Source organism: Leopardus geoffroyi, chromosome E2, assembly GCF_018350155.1.
Source record: "Leopardus geoffroyi isolate Oge1 chromosome E2, O.geoffroyi_Oge1_pat1.0, whole genome shotgun sequence".
NCBI classification, from domain to species: Eukaryota; Metazoa; Chordata; class Mammalia; order Carnivora; family Felidae; genus Leopardus; species Leopardus geoffroyi.
The window spans coordinates 15745748-15760605 of record NC_059335.1 but is presented as its reverse complement, the minus strand read 5'-3'; the positions used below and the strand labels follow the sequence as shown (position 1 = coordinate 15760605).

The following is a 14858-nucleotide window of genomic DNA, read 5'->3' as shown; positions in this document are numbered from 1 at the left end:
CAGTCAGGCCAGGACACTAACTGACCCCAAGAGAACCAGAATTGCCACTTACACACTAGGGGGGCTTGTGGGCCCTGCACCCTGGGTTCTTTTCTAGGGAAGGTTCGGGCCAGGGATCCAAGGCTCTCCATTGTCATCACCTTGGGAAGACAGAGATGTATTTATTCACTCTAGAAGTTGATAGGAGATATAAGTTTATGCTTACATTCAAAATTCCAGGGTACTTTGGGGAAGAATTAAAATGGAATGAAAAGCTTCCAGGCCACTAGAGGATAGGGCATAAGCAGGGACCTGGGGAGAACATGAGAAAGCAGAGTACAAGAAACAAACAAACAGAAAGTTATATAGCAGGAATAAGTCCACATCGGTAATCACGATAAACCTGAGTGGCTTAACTTCCTCTGTTAAAAGACGAAGGTTCACAGTCTGGGTGAATTCTTACCCTAAACTCCTGGTAGACCTCTCCGACTCAGACTGGTGGCCAAAGCAAGAGTGAGAGATTTCAAGTCGGGTGACAGCTAGGTTGGTGAAGGCTTGAAGCACTGTGGTATGAAGTACTCGGGCCACATCTGAGCTCTGTGAAAAGGAACGCTGTAGTCAGCAATGGGCTCTTGGTGGGTTTAACAGGAGGGCGGGTCGTGCATGTGAGTAAGGGAAGGGTGCGTAACATGGGACCCGGGTTCTAGAGTCAGAAGGCCTGGCTTCAAGTCCTGGCAGTGCCACTGGCCAGCCGTGCGACCTTGAGCCAAGTTCTTAACTGCTGTGTGACTCAGTTTCCCCATCTGAAAAATGGGAACAAAAATTACCATACGTCACGTGAAAGTTTTAAGGATTGGATGAGTTATGTTGCCCAGACAAGCTTGCCTGACTTGGTGGGCTGTGACCTCCAGATCCCACCATGTTCACCCTTCTGGGCCTTTGCACTGTCTCATTAAGTTCAGGTTGGATTGATAAGGCCCTGCCCTCAGCTTTCCTCGCCCAAAATTCATGCTTAGCTTTAGGTAACAACATTAGTTTTTGGTAGCAACACGGATGTGGGGTCGGAGAACCAGGGCCTCCATCTGTTTTATTCACTTGCGAATGTCCCGTGCCTCCATCAGGACTGCCTGGCACGTAGTAGGTGTTCAGTAAATACTAATTGGTTGGCTAGTTGAATGAGTTTAATTGAACCCTGAGTCTGTGCTAATAAGCATTTTACGTGCGTGATCTCACAGTCTTTCACCACCCCATGGAGTGTAGGTACTGTTCGTATCTCCACTTGACAAGATGAGGAAATTGAGGCTCAGAGAGGTATAGATACTCACATAAGGTCATGCAGCCAGCAGATGGCAGACTGGGATCTGAATCCAGGTTTTCCTGACTCCAGAACCTATCTGTGTCCAAACTCGAGACTGGTAGCTTATCGGCATCTCCACCCAGGTGTCTCTAAGCCCCTGAAACATGTCCAAGAGCAAACTCCTGGTTTTCCTCCCCTGCCCCCCAGAATTTTCCTGTTAACATAAAGGGCAAGTCCGTTGCTCCATTTGTCGAAGTCAAAAGCCTTGGCATCAGCCTTGCTGTTCTCTTCCTCTCACACCCACATCCCGTCTGGCTCCGGTGGGCAGTCTCCAGCCACCCCTCCCCTTCCACAGCCTCCCCCAGCCTCTCCTGGACTCTGCAGTCACCTCCTCCCTGTCTCCCTCGCCTCCACCCTTGCTTCCCTATGTTCTGTCCTCAGTAAGGCAGTCCCAAGGGGTCTGGTCCCATCACTGCTATGCTCAGAACCGTCTGCCCACCCTAGGTGAAAGCCAGAGTCCTTGCAGTAGCCTGTGAGACCCCACGTGATCTGGCATCCTGTCGCTCTCTCTGCCCTGGATACACAGACCTTTGCTGCTTCCCGAGTGTGCTAGGCAGGCAACCAGCCTTTCCACTGCCCGCACTCTCTCACTGGAGCACTTTAGTCACATGTCATCTTATCAGGGAGGCCTCATATGTAAAATCGCAACCCCCTACCCCGACTGAGCATATTCCACCCACTTACCCTGCTTTAATTTTCTCCATGGCACTTACCACCACACAAAGTGTATTTGTGTATTTGTTGTTCACTGCGCTGTCCTTAGCACTCAAGCCCGTATGCAGGAGACGCTCAGTGAACTTGTACTGAACGCATGGGTGCATCACTACCCTATAGTAATAGCAAGAGCAAACATTTGTGGAGGGCTGTCCGACCCTGCTCAGTGCCTTGCACGACTTGGCATTTTCTCCTCACAAAAACCCGGTGAGGGAGATACCATTATCATCCCCACTTCACGGATGAGGAACCTGGAACCCAGAGAGAGTTAAGTACCTGGGTTCTTTAACACGAGAGGATTCTTCCTCCCCAAATCCTGACAGCAGCTCACGTTTCTTGTGCAGTGACCGTGCCAGGCACCGCGCCAGGTTACACATTTTACCCACATCCTCTCTATGCCACTCCGTCCCACACCCACCCCCGAGCCTACTGTTGGCGCAGTGTTTTGCAGCCCGTTACCGCAGCCCTCCTCACAATCTCAGTGCCCCAAAGCCCACTGAGGAACCAGGTGGCCAGGAAGTGATGACGTAAGCCATCTTCTGCGAAGGGACAAGCCCATCTTAAATGACTCATGATGGCAAATCTGTCTGCTGCGCAGAGCGCTCCAGGGCAAGGAGTCCCTGCCCTCCCCAGCAGAGCCAGGAGTCAGACATCCTTCGTTTGTTAAGTTATGCCCCTGTCTCTGAGCCGGACAGTGCTGGGACACAGCAGTGACCGTGATGGGCCGTGGCCGCCCTCCCAGGACTCCCATCTGAGGCAGATACCGAATAAGGAGTTACAAGTGCCGAGAGGTTAAAGAGGAAGTATTGAGGATGCCAGGGAACCTATCGTGGGGAGAGGTCTCAAGCCCACAGGTTGGATGTAGCCCCCAGACATACTCAGTTGGTTACCAAAGCTTAGCATTCGGAAGACTTCATAGAAGTGTGTCTTTCCGGGGGATCTGGCTGTGCTGGACGTGCATTTGCACAGGTCAGCCGAGGCAAGGCCATAAGTGTCCGCTTCAGATGGGGCACAAGTGCAGCATTTAGCCACATTCCACCAACTTGCGTCTCATGTACACTGCCCACCGAGTACCCCAGCTTGTGAGCCTGGGATGGGGGGCTCCCTGAGGAAATAACTTTTAAACCGAGATCAGAACAAGAAGTAGGAATCGTCCTGGTGAAGAATGAGGGGGAAATAAAAAAAGGGGGCAGCGGGGAATACAGCGTGGAAGGTAAAAGCAAGAGTTAAAAAGTCAGGTCTGTACAGGTCTTAACATCTGAAAGATAAGCAAAGCAGTTGTACCTGCTTCACAAGTGAGATAATGGTGAAATTGGGCATATGAAGGGCTTAATCAGTGCCTGGCACACACAGATCAGTCCCCAGGAAGATGAACTTTAAAAAGGCAGGGTTGGCCTGGCAGAGGGTCCTCTGAACAGGTATGTGTTTGGTCTCGTAAGGTGTTCCCTGTGCCATGGGGCCTTTCTAGAATCTTGTAAACGTCAGGAATGCTTCTGTTCTTCAGGTGGGGCTTCCTTTGGTTTGTTAGAAAAGCAAAGGGGACAGAATTGTCAGACATTTAAGAGAGCAGGGGTGCCTGGGAGGCTCAGTTGGTTAAGCATCTGACTTGTGACTTTGGCTCAGGTCATGATCTCACATTTTGTTACTTCAAGCCCCGCATCGGGCTCTGTGCTGACAGTGCCGCTTGGGATTCTCTGTCTTTCTCTCTGTGTCTCTCTCAAAATAAATTAACTTTAAAAAAAAAAAAAAAAAAAAGGTTTGGGGCGCCTGGGTGGTGCAGTTGGCTAAGTGTCCAGCTCAGGTCATGATCTCACAGTTCATGGGATCGAGCCCCTCACTGGGATTTCTGCTGTCAGAGCAGAACCTGCTTCAGATCATCTGTCCCCCTCTCTCTCTGCCTCTCCCAACCCTCTGAAAAATAAATAAACATTAAAAAAAAAAAAAGGGTTTAAGAGACAGCAGCTACAGAGTTCAGTTACCGGCTCTCTCCTCTCTCTCCAAAATGATCGAAAACAACTGTAGTGGGTCGCTACAGGCTGAGCTGCTAAAAGAGACTGAGAGATCCAGTGGCCAAAACAAGGTGGGAGTTTCTTTCTCTTGTAGTTAATGCCCAGGCTGCTCAAAGTGGCAGGGACAGCTCAGGGACTTACACCCCTTTTGTTTTGTGACACCTCATTTTCCTTCTGTATTGGTTGGTATGACTCCATATCCCCGTTCCTGTCTGTGGGGAGGCAGAAGGCGTGAGTGTGGAGGGCAAGCAATTTTATTTTGAAGAGCACAACCCAGAAATTCCATCACTTCCACTCCTGTCCTGTTGGCCAAAACCAAGTCATATGTCCATACCTAGCTGCGAGAGAAGCTGAGACATGGGGGGCCTCAGCCGTGTGGCTGTGCGCCCATCCAAATCTGTTTTGCCGTGGGAGGTCTTGGTACTGAAAGGAGGAAGGGAAGAGTGGAGAATGGACGGCAGTCAGCAGCCTCGCTGAAGCCTCTGAGGAAGGTCAGGCCCTCCCCACCCCCTCCTGGGCTGGTGTGGCCTAATTGGTCAGGGGCACAGACACACCAGACGTTTCTCTGTAACCCACAACCAGATTCTGTGGACACAAGGGTGACTGCTTCAAGGAGAAGAATTTTGACTCCCCAAGCAGAAGTCACGGGCTAGGATGAAGTCAGTCACAACTTTCTCTTCTGATGCACTGAACACCAGGCTTTCCTCTGCAACTGGTTTTTTAAACTTTTTAACTATGGAAAATGTCGAACATACACCAAAGTAAAGAGACTCACCTAGCGAACTCCTGGGCCTTCACCAGTTTTCCGCGATTATCAGCCAGCCCGTGGCCAGTCTTGTTTCTTCCTTCCCTCCCTTCCCTTCCACCTGATTATTTCAAAACAAATCCTAGACATCCTATCATATCATCTGTACACATTTCAGCATTTATCCTGAAAACGCACAGACCCCCAAAAAACAACTGTCTTGTCATTGTCACACATAAAGAAGGAACAATAATTCTTTCTTGTCACGTGAACAAGTTGGACTGTGAAATCAATTACTGGGTCTCAATCAAGAATTTTTGAGGACAGGATAGGAAAGAAGACAGAGTATCGCAGTCCATCCCAGTAAGTAAGGATAAGTAGTCCTTTGTGAGGTGTTGCCCCAGTGCTACATTTGTCCCCCACTTTCCAAATTCTCCCCATCTGCGTCAAATGTGGTTATGTCTTCAGGTGGGTCCTTTCCCGTCCACACTCTTCATTTCCTGCTACCTATACTCAGGAATGTGATCGATTTGGATTGCAAGGAATATTTGTGGTTAATGCACGTGTGAATGCATAGACTGGTTTGTGACATACAACCTGCTTAATGTGCGCAGTGGCCAGAAAAAGTGTGAAAGCCACTGTTGTAACAAGTACGTTCAAATACCATAACTTCTAGCCAGGGAATGGCGTCTCACAGGCAATTTGAACTATTACACGTTCTGTTTCCTTAATGCAGTTTTAGGAGAGGGCAGACAGATCTCAATGTGACTTGTTTAATAGCCGTAGCCGTGGCTTGTTAGGTTCTTTTCTCCCAAGAAGAGGAGAGAATCCCTAAGGACATGCTGAAGGGCTGAGGTCCTCTTCCGCGGGTCCTCCTGTTTACAGTATACAGTATCATGGCAAAAACCACACATGGATGAAGCAAGGCCTTGTGTGGTCTGGTCAGGTCCAGGCTGGAGGACGGTCTGAGGAGGAGATTGGGAAGGGGTTTGTGCCTCTGAGAATGAGGAAGTAAAGAATATGGCGCGAGCCCCCACCCAGAAAAGATCCCAGGATCTCTGGTTGGTTGCTCCTCCGGCTTACTTTGTTCAGAGTCACTGTGTCAGGATAAAATAGTGGCTTAGAACAACAAAGGTTTGGGAGGGAGGGGAGGGTAGGTGATGGGCATTGAAGAGGGCATGTTTTGGGATGAGCACTGGGTGTTGTATGGAAGCCAATTTGACAATAAATTTCATATATTAAAAAAAAAATAGAACAACAAAGGTTTATCTGTTGCTCACACTACGTGTCCGTCTTGGGTTCACCAGAGATCTCTGCTCCACATTGTTCTAACTCTGGAACTCTAGCTGACCAGACAGCCATTATCTGGAATAATCCTGGTAGCTGTGGTAGAGGGGAAAGGCCTATGGGGGGAGGGGGGGGGGTCTCACTCTAGCAAGTAAATGCCCCAACCTAAATGACATGACAGTTCCACTCAAAGCTCAAGTTGTGACCAAAACAAGTCCCAGAGCCCACCCCCCCTCAAGGGGCCAAGAAGTATAATCCTGCTATAGCTGGGAAGGAGGGAGGCCGGGGGCCTTTGGAATACATGGCTGGCTCCTGACTGCCACCATCTCTGCAAGCTAATAAGCCATATAGTTGCATATCCACATTTTGTCTTCAGAAGTCAGGGGTCCAGGCTGAGACTAGGTAGGTGTTTGTGCTCCTATACCCTGGCATCACCTGGGAGAGATGGGAGTCAGCAGGGTCTTTGGCCCCAAAGCGGGGAAATCTGTACAGGGATCGTCCAGAGCTGGCCCCCAAACAGCTTCTGAGGCTAGATCCTACCTGTCGCCTACAGGTCATGACCAATGGCTGGGAGACGGTGGACATGACCCTGCGGCGGAACGGGCTCGGGCAGCTGGGCTTCCACGTGAAGTATGATGGGACAGTGGCCGAGGTGGAGGACTACGGGTTTGCCTGGCAGGCCGGCCTCCGGCAAGGTAGCCGACTGGTGGAGATCTGCAAGGTGGCCGTGGTCACACTGACCCACGATCAGATGATCGACCTCCTGCGCACCTCCGTCACTGTCAAGGTGGTCATCATCCCTCCTTTCGACGACGGCACGCCCCGGAGGTAAGGGCATCTGCCCTGTAAGGTGGGAGCCAGGTGGGGGTTGGCAGCTTCCAGAGAACCCGCGTGTGCCCCCGCCCCAGTGCTGTCACTCGAGGGCCTTTCTCAGGAGGAAGAGCCACGACGGCAACCAGGTGAGAGTCCGCAACTATCAAGCACATACTGCGTGCCAGTTACGGTTGAAGCTCTGCAAATGTGTACTGTCCCATTTAATGTCTGTAACAGCCCCACGAGGTGGGCACTCTCATCAGTTCCATTTTGTAGATGATGCACACAGCGTGAAAAGTAGCTTGCCCCGAGGCCACACTGTACTGGATTCACTCCTTCAACACATATTTATTGCGCCCCGAGTATGTGCAAGCTCCATTCGAAGCTGGGGATACAGCAGTAACGAGACAGAGCGCCTGTTCCCTAGAAGTTTGTGTTCTAGAGGGAGGGACAGGCAGTAATTAAATAGATATAATGCAGGACCAGGCAGTAATAAGGCTTAAGAAGAAAACTAAAGCAGAGTAAATAAAGGGCCTGCCCCATGGTGGGAGAACTGCTTACATTATCAGGGAGGGCTACTGGGTGGAGGCAGCCTTGTGGTCTTCTCTGGGCCAGGGGTCCCAGACAGAGTGTGGACAGAGGCTCCAAAGTGTGAGTGTGAGTGTGTGTGACACATCTGTCCGTGCAGCACGGAGAGACCAGTGTGGCTGGAACAGGGGTGAGAGGTGGGGGCAACCTTTGGGGGAGCTTATGGACACAGTGACAGGCCCAGGTTTTACTCCACGGAAAGTGGGAAGACAGCGGAGAGTTTGTTTGGGTTTTTTTTACTGGAACACTTCAAACATATTAAAAGTGTACTGAGCCCCGTTTCAACACTAAGCAACATGTGGCAAGTTTTGGGTTGGTTTTTTTTCAATCTCTGTACCTCCCTATCTTGGATTATTTGAACCCCTATCTTGTATCATTTGAATCCATCCCAATGTTTAGAATGTATCTCTACTCAATAAGCACCTCTAAAAAATTACGATGTTGCTTAAAAATTTTAACAGTAAGTTAGTATCAATTACCCATCTGTGTTTACCTTTCTGTTGTATCAGAGAGATCTTTTTTAAAAATAATTGTTTTGTTGGGGCACCTGGCTGGCTCAGTCAGTTAAGAATCTGACTCTTGATTTCGGCTCAGGTCATGATCTCACAGTCCCCGTGTGGGGCTCAGCACAGAGCCTTCTTAAGATACTCTCTCTCCCTCTCTGTCTACCACTCTCCCCCTAAAATTAAAAAAAGAAAAATGTTTTTAGAAGAGTTGTTTTGTTAATCAGGCTCCTCCTGTTGTATGTGGTTGATGAGTGTCTTTAGGCTCTCTTAACCTATAAGCTTCTCCTTCCTCTTTTCTATTCCCCTTGCAGTTTAGTTTGGGAAGAAGCCAGGTTACTTGTCCTTCAGAGTTTCTCACTTCCTGGATTTAGCTGCTTGCATCCCTCTGATGTCCTTTACCCTGTTTCTCTAGCACATGAATTTCCTGTAAACTGGAGTTTGATGTAGAAGCTTGATCCAATTCTGGTTAAATTTCTTTTGGTAACACCACTTCCTAGGTGTGTGTCTGTCAAGAGGCACCACGTGTCTGGTTGCCCCTCCGTGAGTGACCCTAAGGGCAGTCGGAGGGTTCAGATGGTAGCAGCTGACCCGTCATTATGCACTGTCCCCCTCAGCAGCTCTTTGACATGATTGCCTAGATCAGTTATTTTGTCATGCATCACATGGTAGCGAGTGGTATTCTCAATTCCATCATTCCTCCTTCATGTATTGACTGAAATTTTTCTAAAAAGAATGTTCTTTCGGTAACTATTTGGTTACTCTGAGGTATAATTTATTATATGGAAAAGGCAAGGTAAATGCAGCTTTCAGAATAACGAGTTGGTACCCTAGCAACCTCCAGAGGTGACCGGAGACAGAAAGAGAGAGAGAGAATATCACTACCTTCCAAGTGCTGGAAACACAGTTGCACAGGAGACAGTCAAGGCCTTGGCCCTCATAGAGCTACCGAATGGATCAGGGGAGGCAGACAATAAACAAGTAAGCAAATAGGATGATTTCACATAGCAGAGGGGGAGGCAGTTGAGCATAGTGGGGAAGGCAGGCTCTACGGTGAGATTACCTAGGTTTGAATCTTAGCTCTGCCCCGTAGTGACTGTGGCCCCGGGCTAGTGGCCTCTTACCCTGTGCCTCGGTTTCTTCATTTGTAAAATGAGGACAGTAATAGGTCCTTTCCCCAAAGGCAGTTGGGAAGTTGGAGAAAAGCTTTGTAAAGCACAGAGAACAGCCCTTGGCCTGTAGGAGGTGCTCTAGAGACACCAGCTGGGAGATACTGGGTGTGAGGAAGTAAAGAGCGCTGTCTGACTTTGGACAGGGTGGTCAGGGAAGGCCTGAAGGTGAGATGGAGCCAGAAGAAAGGCCTTGCAGGGGGGAGTGGCCATTACAAAAGTGAGGACAAAGGCCCTCGGCTTGTTGACAGCCCAGAAAGGGGGTCAGGAGCAGAGTGAGCCAAAGGGGAGGTGAGATGAGGGGACCCTGATGGCTACATACATGTGACCTCACAGGGCTGGCGTCCTCCTCACTTTACAGACGAGCAAGCTGAGTCCCAGACTGGACCCGTCACTTGCGCAGGGTTGTACAGCTACTAAGTGGCCAACAAACCTCAATCCAGGTGTCCCGGCCCCGCCGTGTTCCACCGCCTCAGAACGCTGTGCGCATGCCCAGGGGTGGTGGCTCCATCCGCCCCTTCGCGCTTGCTCTGACCTTGGTAGGGGGCAGTTCTGGGCACGGCGAAATCCTTCAGCCAAGGGCTTGGCCTCCCCTCTCCCACCTCCCCAGTCTCCCGCCTTGGGACTCCAGTCTAACCCCAGGCGTCCCCTTCTCTCAGCCCCCTTGTGGCGCCTTGGCCCGGCCACACCCGTGCCGGGCTCTGCAGGGGCAAGTCGAGCCAAAGTAAGTCCGCAGGCGAGCTCCCCAGCAGACTCCCCCCCCCTTCCCCGCCGCCTTGCTTTGCACCCACACCCATGCCCACACGTGTGCACACGGTAAGCCAGCCCGCCTGCCGGACGACTCCAAAACTGGAGGTGCGCAAGAGGCCGCAAAGACTCCCTGGACCTGCAGGTAGGGGCCAACTGAAGCAAAAGTGAAAGTCTGCAAGTTCCTTCTCCAGCTTTGGGGAGGCTTTGGGGAGACCAGGCCAGGGAGGGCATGACCAGACAGATGAACCCCGCTCCCTGCCCTCGTTAGGAGAACTGTCAGCCTGCTGCCTTTATAAGGCAGCCACAGAAACAGAATCTCCTGTTTGCAAGGGCAGGTGTGGGCTGAGACTTGTGTGGTTTTTGTTGTTCTTCAAATGCAGAGGTGTCTGGCTGACCTCATTTGCAGAGCTGATAATCCCAACTCGGGGGTCTCTCCAGCCTCTTGCTGCAGCCTTGGCCTCTTCTGGCTCAAATGGCAAGATAAGCTCTGAGGGGAGACGCACAGGGATGGGCAGAGGTGCTGTCCCTGCCACCAGCCAGGCTCAGCATGGTGTGCATCTGGACCCCATGCTCTTCAGACACTGAATAGGGTAGAGTGGGTCATCCACACACTCCCAAGCCACAGGATGAGTTCTTGAGTGATCCCAGCACCACTGGCCACAGCTGAGCCAGGCCGGGTAGCTGTGAGAACATCCCACAGCCTAATGAGATGGTCATCTTGATTTTAGGCGCTTGCACAGGCTCAGGAGGGATGTTCTCATCTCACTTTTCTCTGTCACTTCCTGATGGGGAAGGCAGTCTGGGATGCTTTTATCCCCTTTAGTTAGACTCAGGAGCTCCAGTCAAGAGGGTTAGAAACTCCTCCCTGAGAAGGAAAATTGAAACCACACAAGTAAGTAAGTAAGAGAGGTAAGAAAGGAGTCCCCGTGGCCTCCAGCAACTAGGCTGTTGGGAATTGAGGACAGGAGGCAGTGAAGACAGAGGTCTGTGAGCCTGGGGGCGGTCCTCTCTCAGATGCCTCCTGCATGTGGGCTGAGGTTGGAACACGGTGTTTAGTGCAACACTATTGGTCAAGCACAAGACTAGAAGCAACCTAAATATCTAACCATAGAGGACCAGCTAAGTAAATCCTAGGGCATCCGTGTGACGCAATAGTATTTGATTGTTTAAAGGAAATAAAGTGAATTTGTTTGTGCTGAGAGGGCCTGGTAAGAAATAGTAACTGGGGAGCAAGGAGAGAAGGGGGAGCAAGATGATATTTGGAGTTAAGTGTGCTATTCTTTTTATTTCTATTTTATTTATTTATTTAAAAAAAATTTTTTTAATGTTTATTTATTTTTGAGACAGAGCATGAGCTGGGGAGGGTCAGAGAGAGAGGGAGACACAGAATCTGAAACAGGCTCCGGGCTCTGAGCTGTCAGCACAGAGCCCGACACGGGGCTCGAACTCACGGACCGTGAGATCATGACCGGAGCTGAAGTCGGACGCTCAACCGACTGAGCCACCCAGGCGCCCCAACTTCTGTTTTAAATACTGTTTGCATAGGATCTCTCTGCATAGATATACCTGCGTAGGATTTTTCCAAAAGAACAGACAAGAAACTGGAAGCTGTGTTTGCTTCTGGTGGGTGAAACTGGAGAACAGGGATAAGGGACAGGAAATGGCATTTTATCTCACTTTAATCTTTAAAAACAGTTCAATAAGTAGGGGCGCCTGGGTGGCTCAGTCAGTTGAGCGTCCAACTCTTGGTTTCAGCTTAGGTCACGATCTCACAGTTCATGAGATCGAGCTCCATGTCAGGCTTCACATTGATAGCACAGAGCCTGCTTGGGCTTCTCTCTCTGCCCCTTCTGCCCCTTCTCTGCCTGCACAAGCGTGCGTGCGCTCTCTCTCTCTCAAAATAAATAAATAACCTTAAAAAATACAATTGAAAAACCAAATCAACGAAGTGGGTTTCTCAAACTTTTCCATGTGTCAAAATCCTCTTTGGCAACTTGGTAAAATGCAAATCCCTGGGCCCCACCTCAAGGAAGATTCTGATTCAGGTGAGCAGAGATGAGACCCAGGCATCTGCATTCCTCTGCTGAGTTCTCAGGGTGGTTTAGGTGCTGGTAGTTCTCAGACCAGTGGGGAACAATTTGTTCCAGAGCCCCCAGGGAGGTGTGGTTGGACTTGAGAAGATGGAAAGGACACTCACCTCTGAACCTGTGGGAACAGCAGACAGATTGGCCACAGAATCGGCTGGAGAAGGCAACAGCATCAAATCCTGTTTATTAGGCATGTGGCACATGCCAGACTTTCTCCTAATGTTCTAGAATGCTTGCAGCCACCACCATCTTACAGATGAGGAAACTGAGGTTCTGAGAAGGAAATCGTTCGCCCAAGGCCACACAAGCTGTAAGTGGCAGGGCTGGGATCTGAACTGGCCATCTGTCCCAGAATCCCTGGCTCCCCACCGCCCTGTGCTACCTTCAAGATTATTGGATAATGTTTCCCTCTCTGAGATCATGCCCAAGGACTCCTCGCCAAAGGCCAGGCTGTCAGTAACTGGGAGAGAAGTCACGGACCCAAGAAATCCACTCATTGGTTCCCACACCACTCTTCAGTGGGCCAGTGTGCATCGGCGTTAAAGTTGTGGCCTTTGGAATCAACTTAACTGTATTTAAATCCAGTTTCCACCTCTTACTGGCAGTGTGACCTCGAACGGGTTACTTAAGTTCCCTCTAAAGTGCGGTGCAGTGATCAGGATTCTGGTTCCCAACAACAGAACCAACTCAAACTTTGTGAAGCAAAACAAAGCCTTTACTGGCTTCTGTACCTGACAAACCAGGAGACAGAGCAAGATCTAGATGAGGCCAGACGCAGGGACTCGGACGCCCTCACCAGGAATCTTCATCACCTATCTCCTTTTCTGTCACTGTCATTCTCAGGCCATCTCCCACTTGGTGGGAACAAAGATGACCCACCCTTCTTCACACCTTCAGCTTAGGACTCCCCAGTGCAGCAGCCCCAGTGAACTAGATCTTTCCCCCAGGAGTTCCAAAAACCATTCCAGAGTTGATGCTGTCTCCGCGTAAGGCACATGACAGTCCTGTGCCAGTCATGGTGTCCAGAGGGAGAGGAGTTTCTGATTGGCCAGGCCCGGGTGACATTCTCATACCCGGAGCCGAGAAGTGCACGCAGACGTGCTCTCAGGAGAAGAGGTGTGAAAGCTGGGCCGGCCAGAGCAGCTGTGTGCGCTGCAGCACCGTGATGGTACCCTCATCCGCCTCCACCCGGGCCTGGCATTTCTTCGGGTTCTGCTGAACATTTGTATTGCTGTCATTCCTCATGTGATGCCTGGTGAGGCATTGGTGTCTGCCATCCTACAGGAGCTAATGTTCCTAAAGAACACGGCGTGCTGGGCCCAGGTGCCAGAGCACCTGCTCGGGTCACCTTTTGAAGACTCCCTAGCAGCCACGTCCTGAGCCCCCAGCCACCAAATCCACGAGATCTTTTGCCAGCCCTGAAAGTTCCCTCTAGAGGACTCAGGAGAGCCACAGAGGATCAGCTCGATGAGGGCACGAGAGCTTCCGGGCTCCTCCAGGCTCAGCTCCCACAGCTGTTGGGAGGTGGATTTCGCGAGCGCAGCCCCCTCCTTGGGCTCAGAGCCCCCTCCTGTGCCGCACTGCAGCAGCGGTGGAGAATGCCAGCCCAGCCTGCGGATCTCCCCGCCTCGAGCCAGGAGCACTGCGGTTTGCATGCCAGCCTGGTCTGGGGGGAGTCACAGGCCGTTCTGCATCTATTTCAAGGTTCTGGATTTTGTGGCTTTTTTTTTTTCAATCACCCTGCAAAGTAGGTCACCTGCTCCTCTTCCAGCTGCCTTTGAGCTTCTTTGGAACAAGGCAGATACTATCCTTTGATTCTGAGGGCATCCGCCTTTCTGGCCCCAAGGACTGCTGTGGGGGAAGGGGGTGGGTGCTGAGCCATTCCATGGAGGACACTGGCCCACTTGAGGCCTGGGTGAGGGAGAAGGGTGAGGAAGGAAGGCAAAGAGAGAGTGAGGAGAGGAGATGAGGAAGAGAGGGCCAAGCAGTCAGAGCCTGGGTGTTGGGCCCTGTCCTGACTTCTCCGAGCTGCTAAGTTTCAGATCAATTTAAACGGTATCTCCTCGGCCTTTAAAACAGGCCTTCATGGTTCAGATTTGGCCGGGAAACCCAGCCCAGTGTGACGAGACGGCAGCCTCTCCTGGGCAACAGGCAAGCGTGCTGGTGGGCTGGGGCCCTTCGGAGTAACCGTGTTTTTCTTCCCAGGGGCTGGCTGGAGACCTATGACATGAATACCTCGGAGCCGAAGACGGAGCCAGAGAGCATGACCCCCGGGGGCCGGCCCCCCTACCGCAGCAACGCTCCCTGGCAGTGGAGCGGGCCCGCCTCCCACAACTCTCTACCCGCCTCCAAGTGGGCCAGCCCCAGCACCCCCGGCCATGCCCAATCCCTGAGCCGACCCCCGAAGCAGACCCCCATGGTCCCCTTCCGGGAGCCCCAGCCCCTGCACAGCAAGAGGTAAGGGCTAAAGAGGGGCGCCACCCTGTCTCCCTCCCGTCTAGCTCCTCTGTGCTTTGCCCTTTTCTCTCTCCTACCCTTTTTTCCAGTCTCCTTCTCCCCTCAGTCTTTCTCTCCTTCTCCTCCTTCTGCCTCCCTCCCTTCCTTCCCTTAAATTTTCATTACGAGCCTCTTGTGTGAGGGCCCGGTGCTGGGGAGCTCCATGTCGGAGGCTGGATATCCATCAGACCATGTATGATTAAAACTATATATTTTTTAAAAGATCAAGGGACTGAGAAGCACGAAATTCAGGGTAATGATTGCTTCCTGGGGGAGGCAGGGAAGTGGAAAGCGGGCCTGTGTTGGTGCCATTCTAGTTCTTGGGTTGGGTGGTAGCTTTAGGAGTTGGGTTTTATTATGA

The 14858-nt window shown here is 51.2% G+C and overlaps 1 protein-coding gene across 6 annotated transcripts in view; it reads left to right on the top strand.

The window, feature by feature from the left end:
• Positions 1–14858, top strand: part of SIPA1L3 (signal induced proliferation associated 1 like 3) — a 237928-nt gene that overhangs the window by 165342 nt on the left and 57728 nt on the right. For all 6 annotated transcript variants that reach the window (XM_045440895.1, XM_045440889.1, XM_045440892.1 and 3 more), the window contains 2 exons: positions 6645–6919; positions 14207–14458. In XM_045440895.1, the coding sequence (XP_045296851.1) occupies positions 6645–6919; positions 14207–14458 (527 nt within the window). The remainder of the gene's footprint in view (positions 1–6644; positions 6920–14206; positions 14459–14858) is intronic.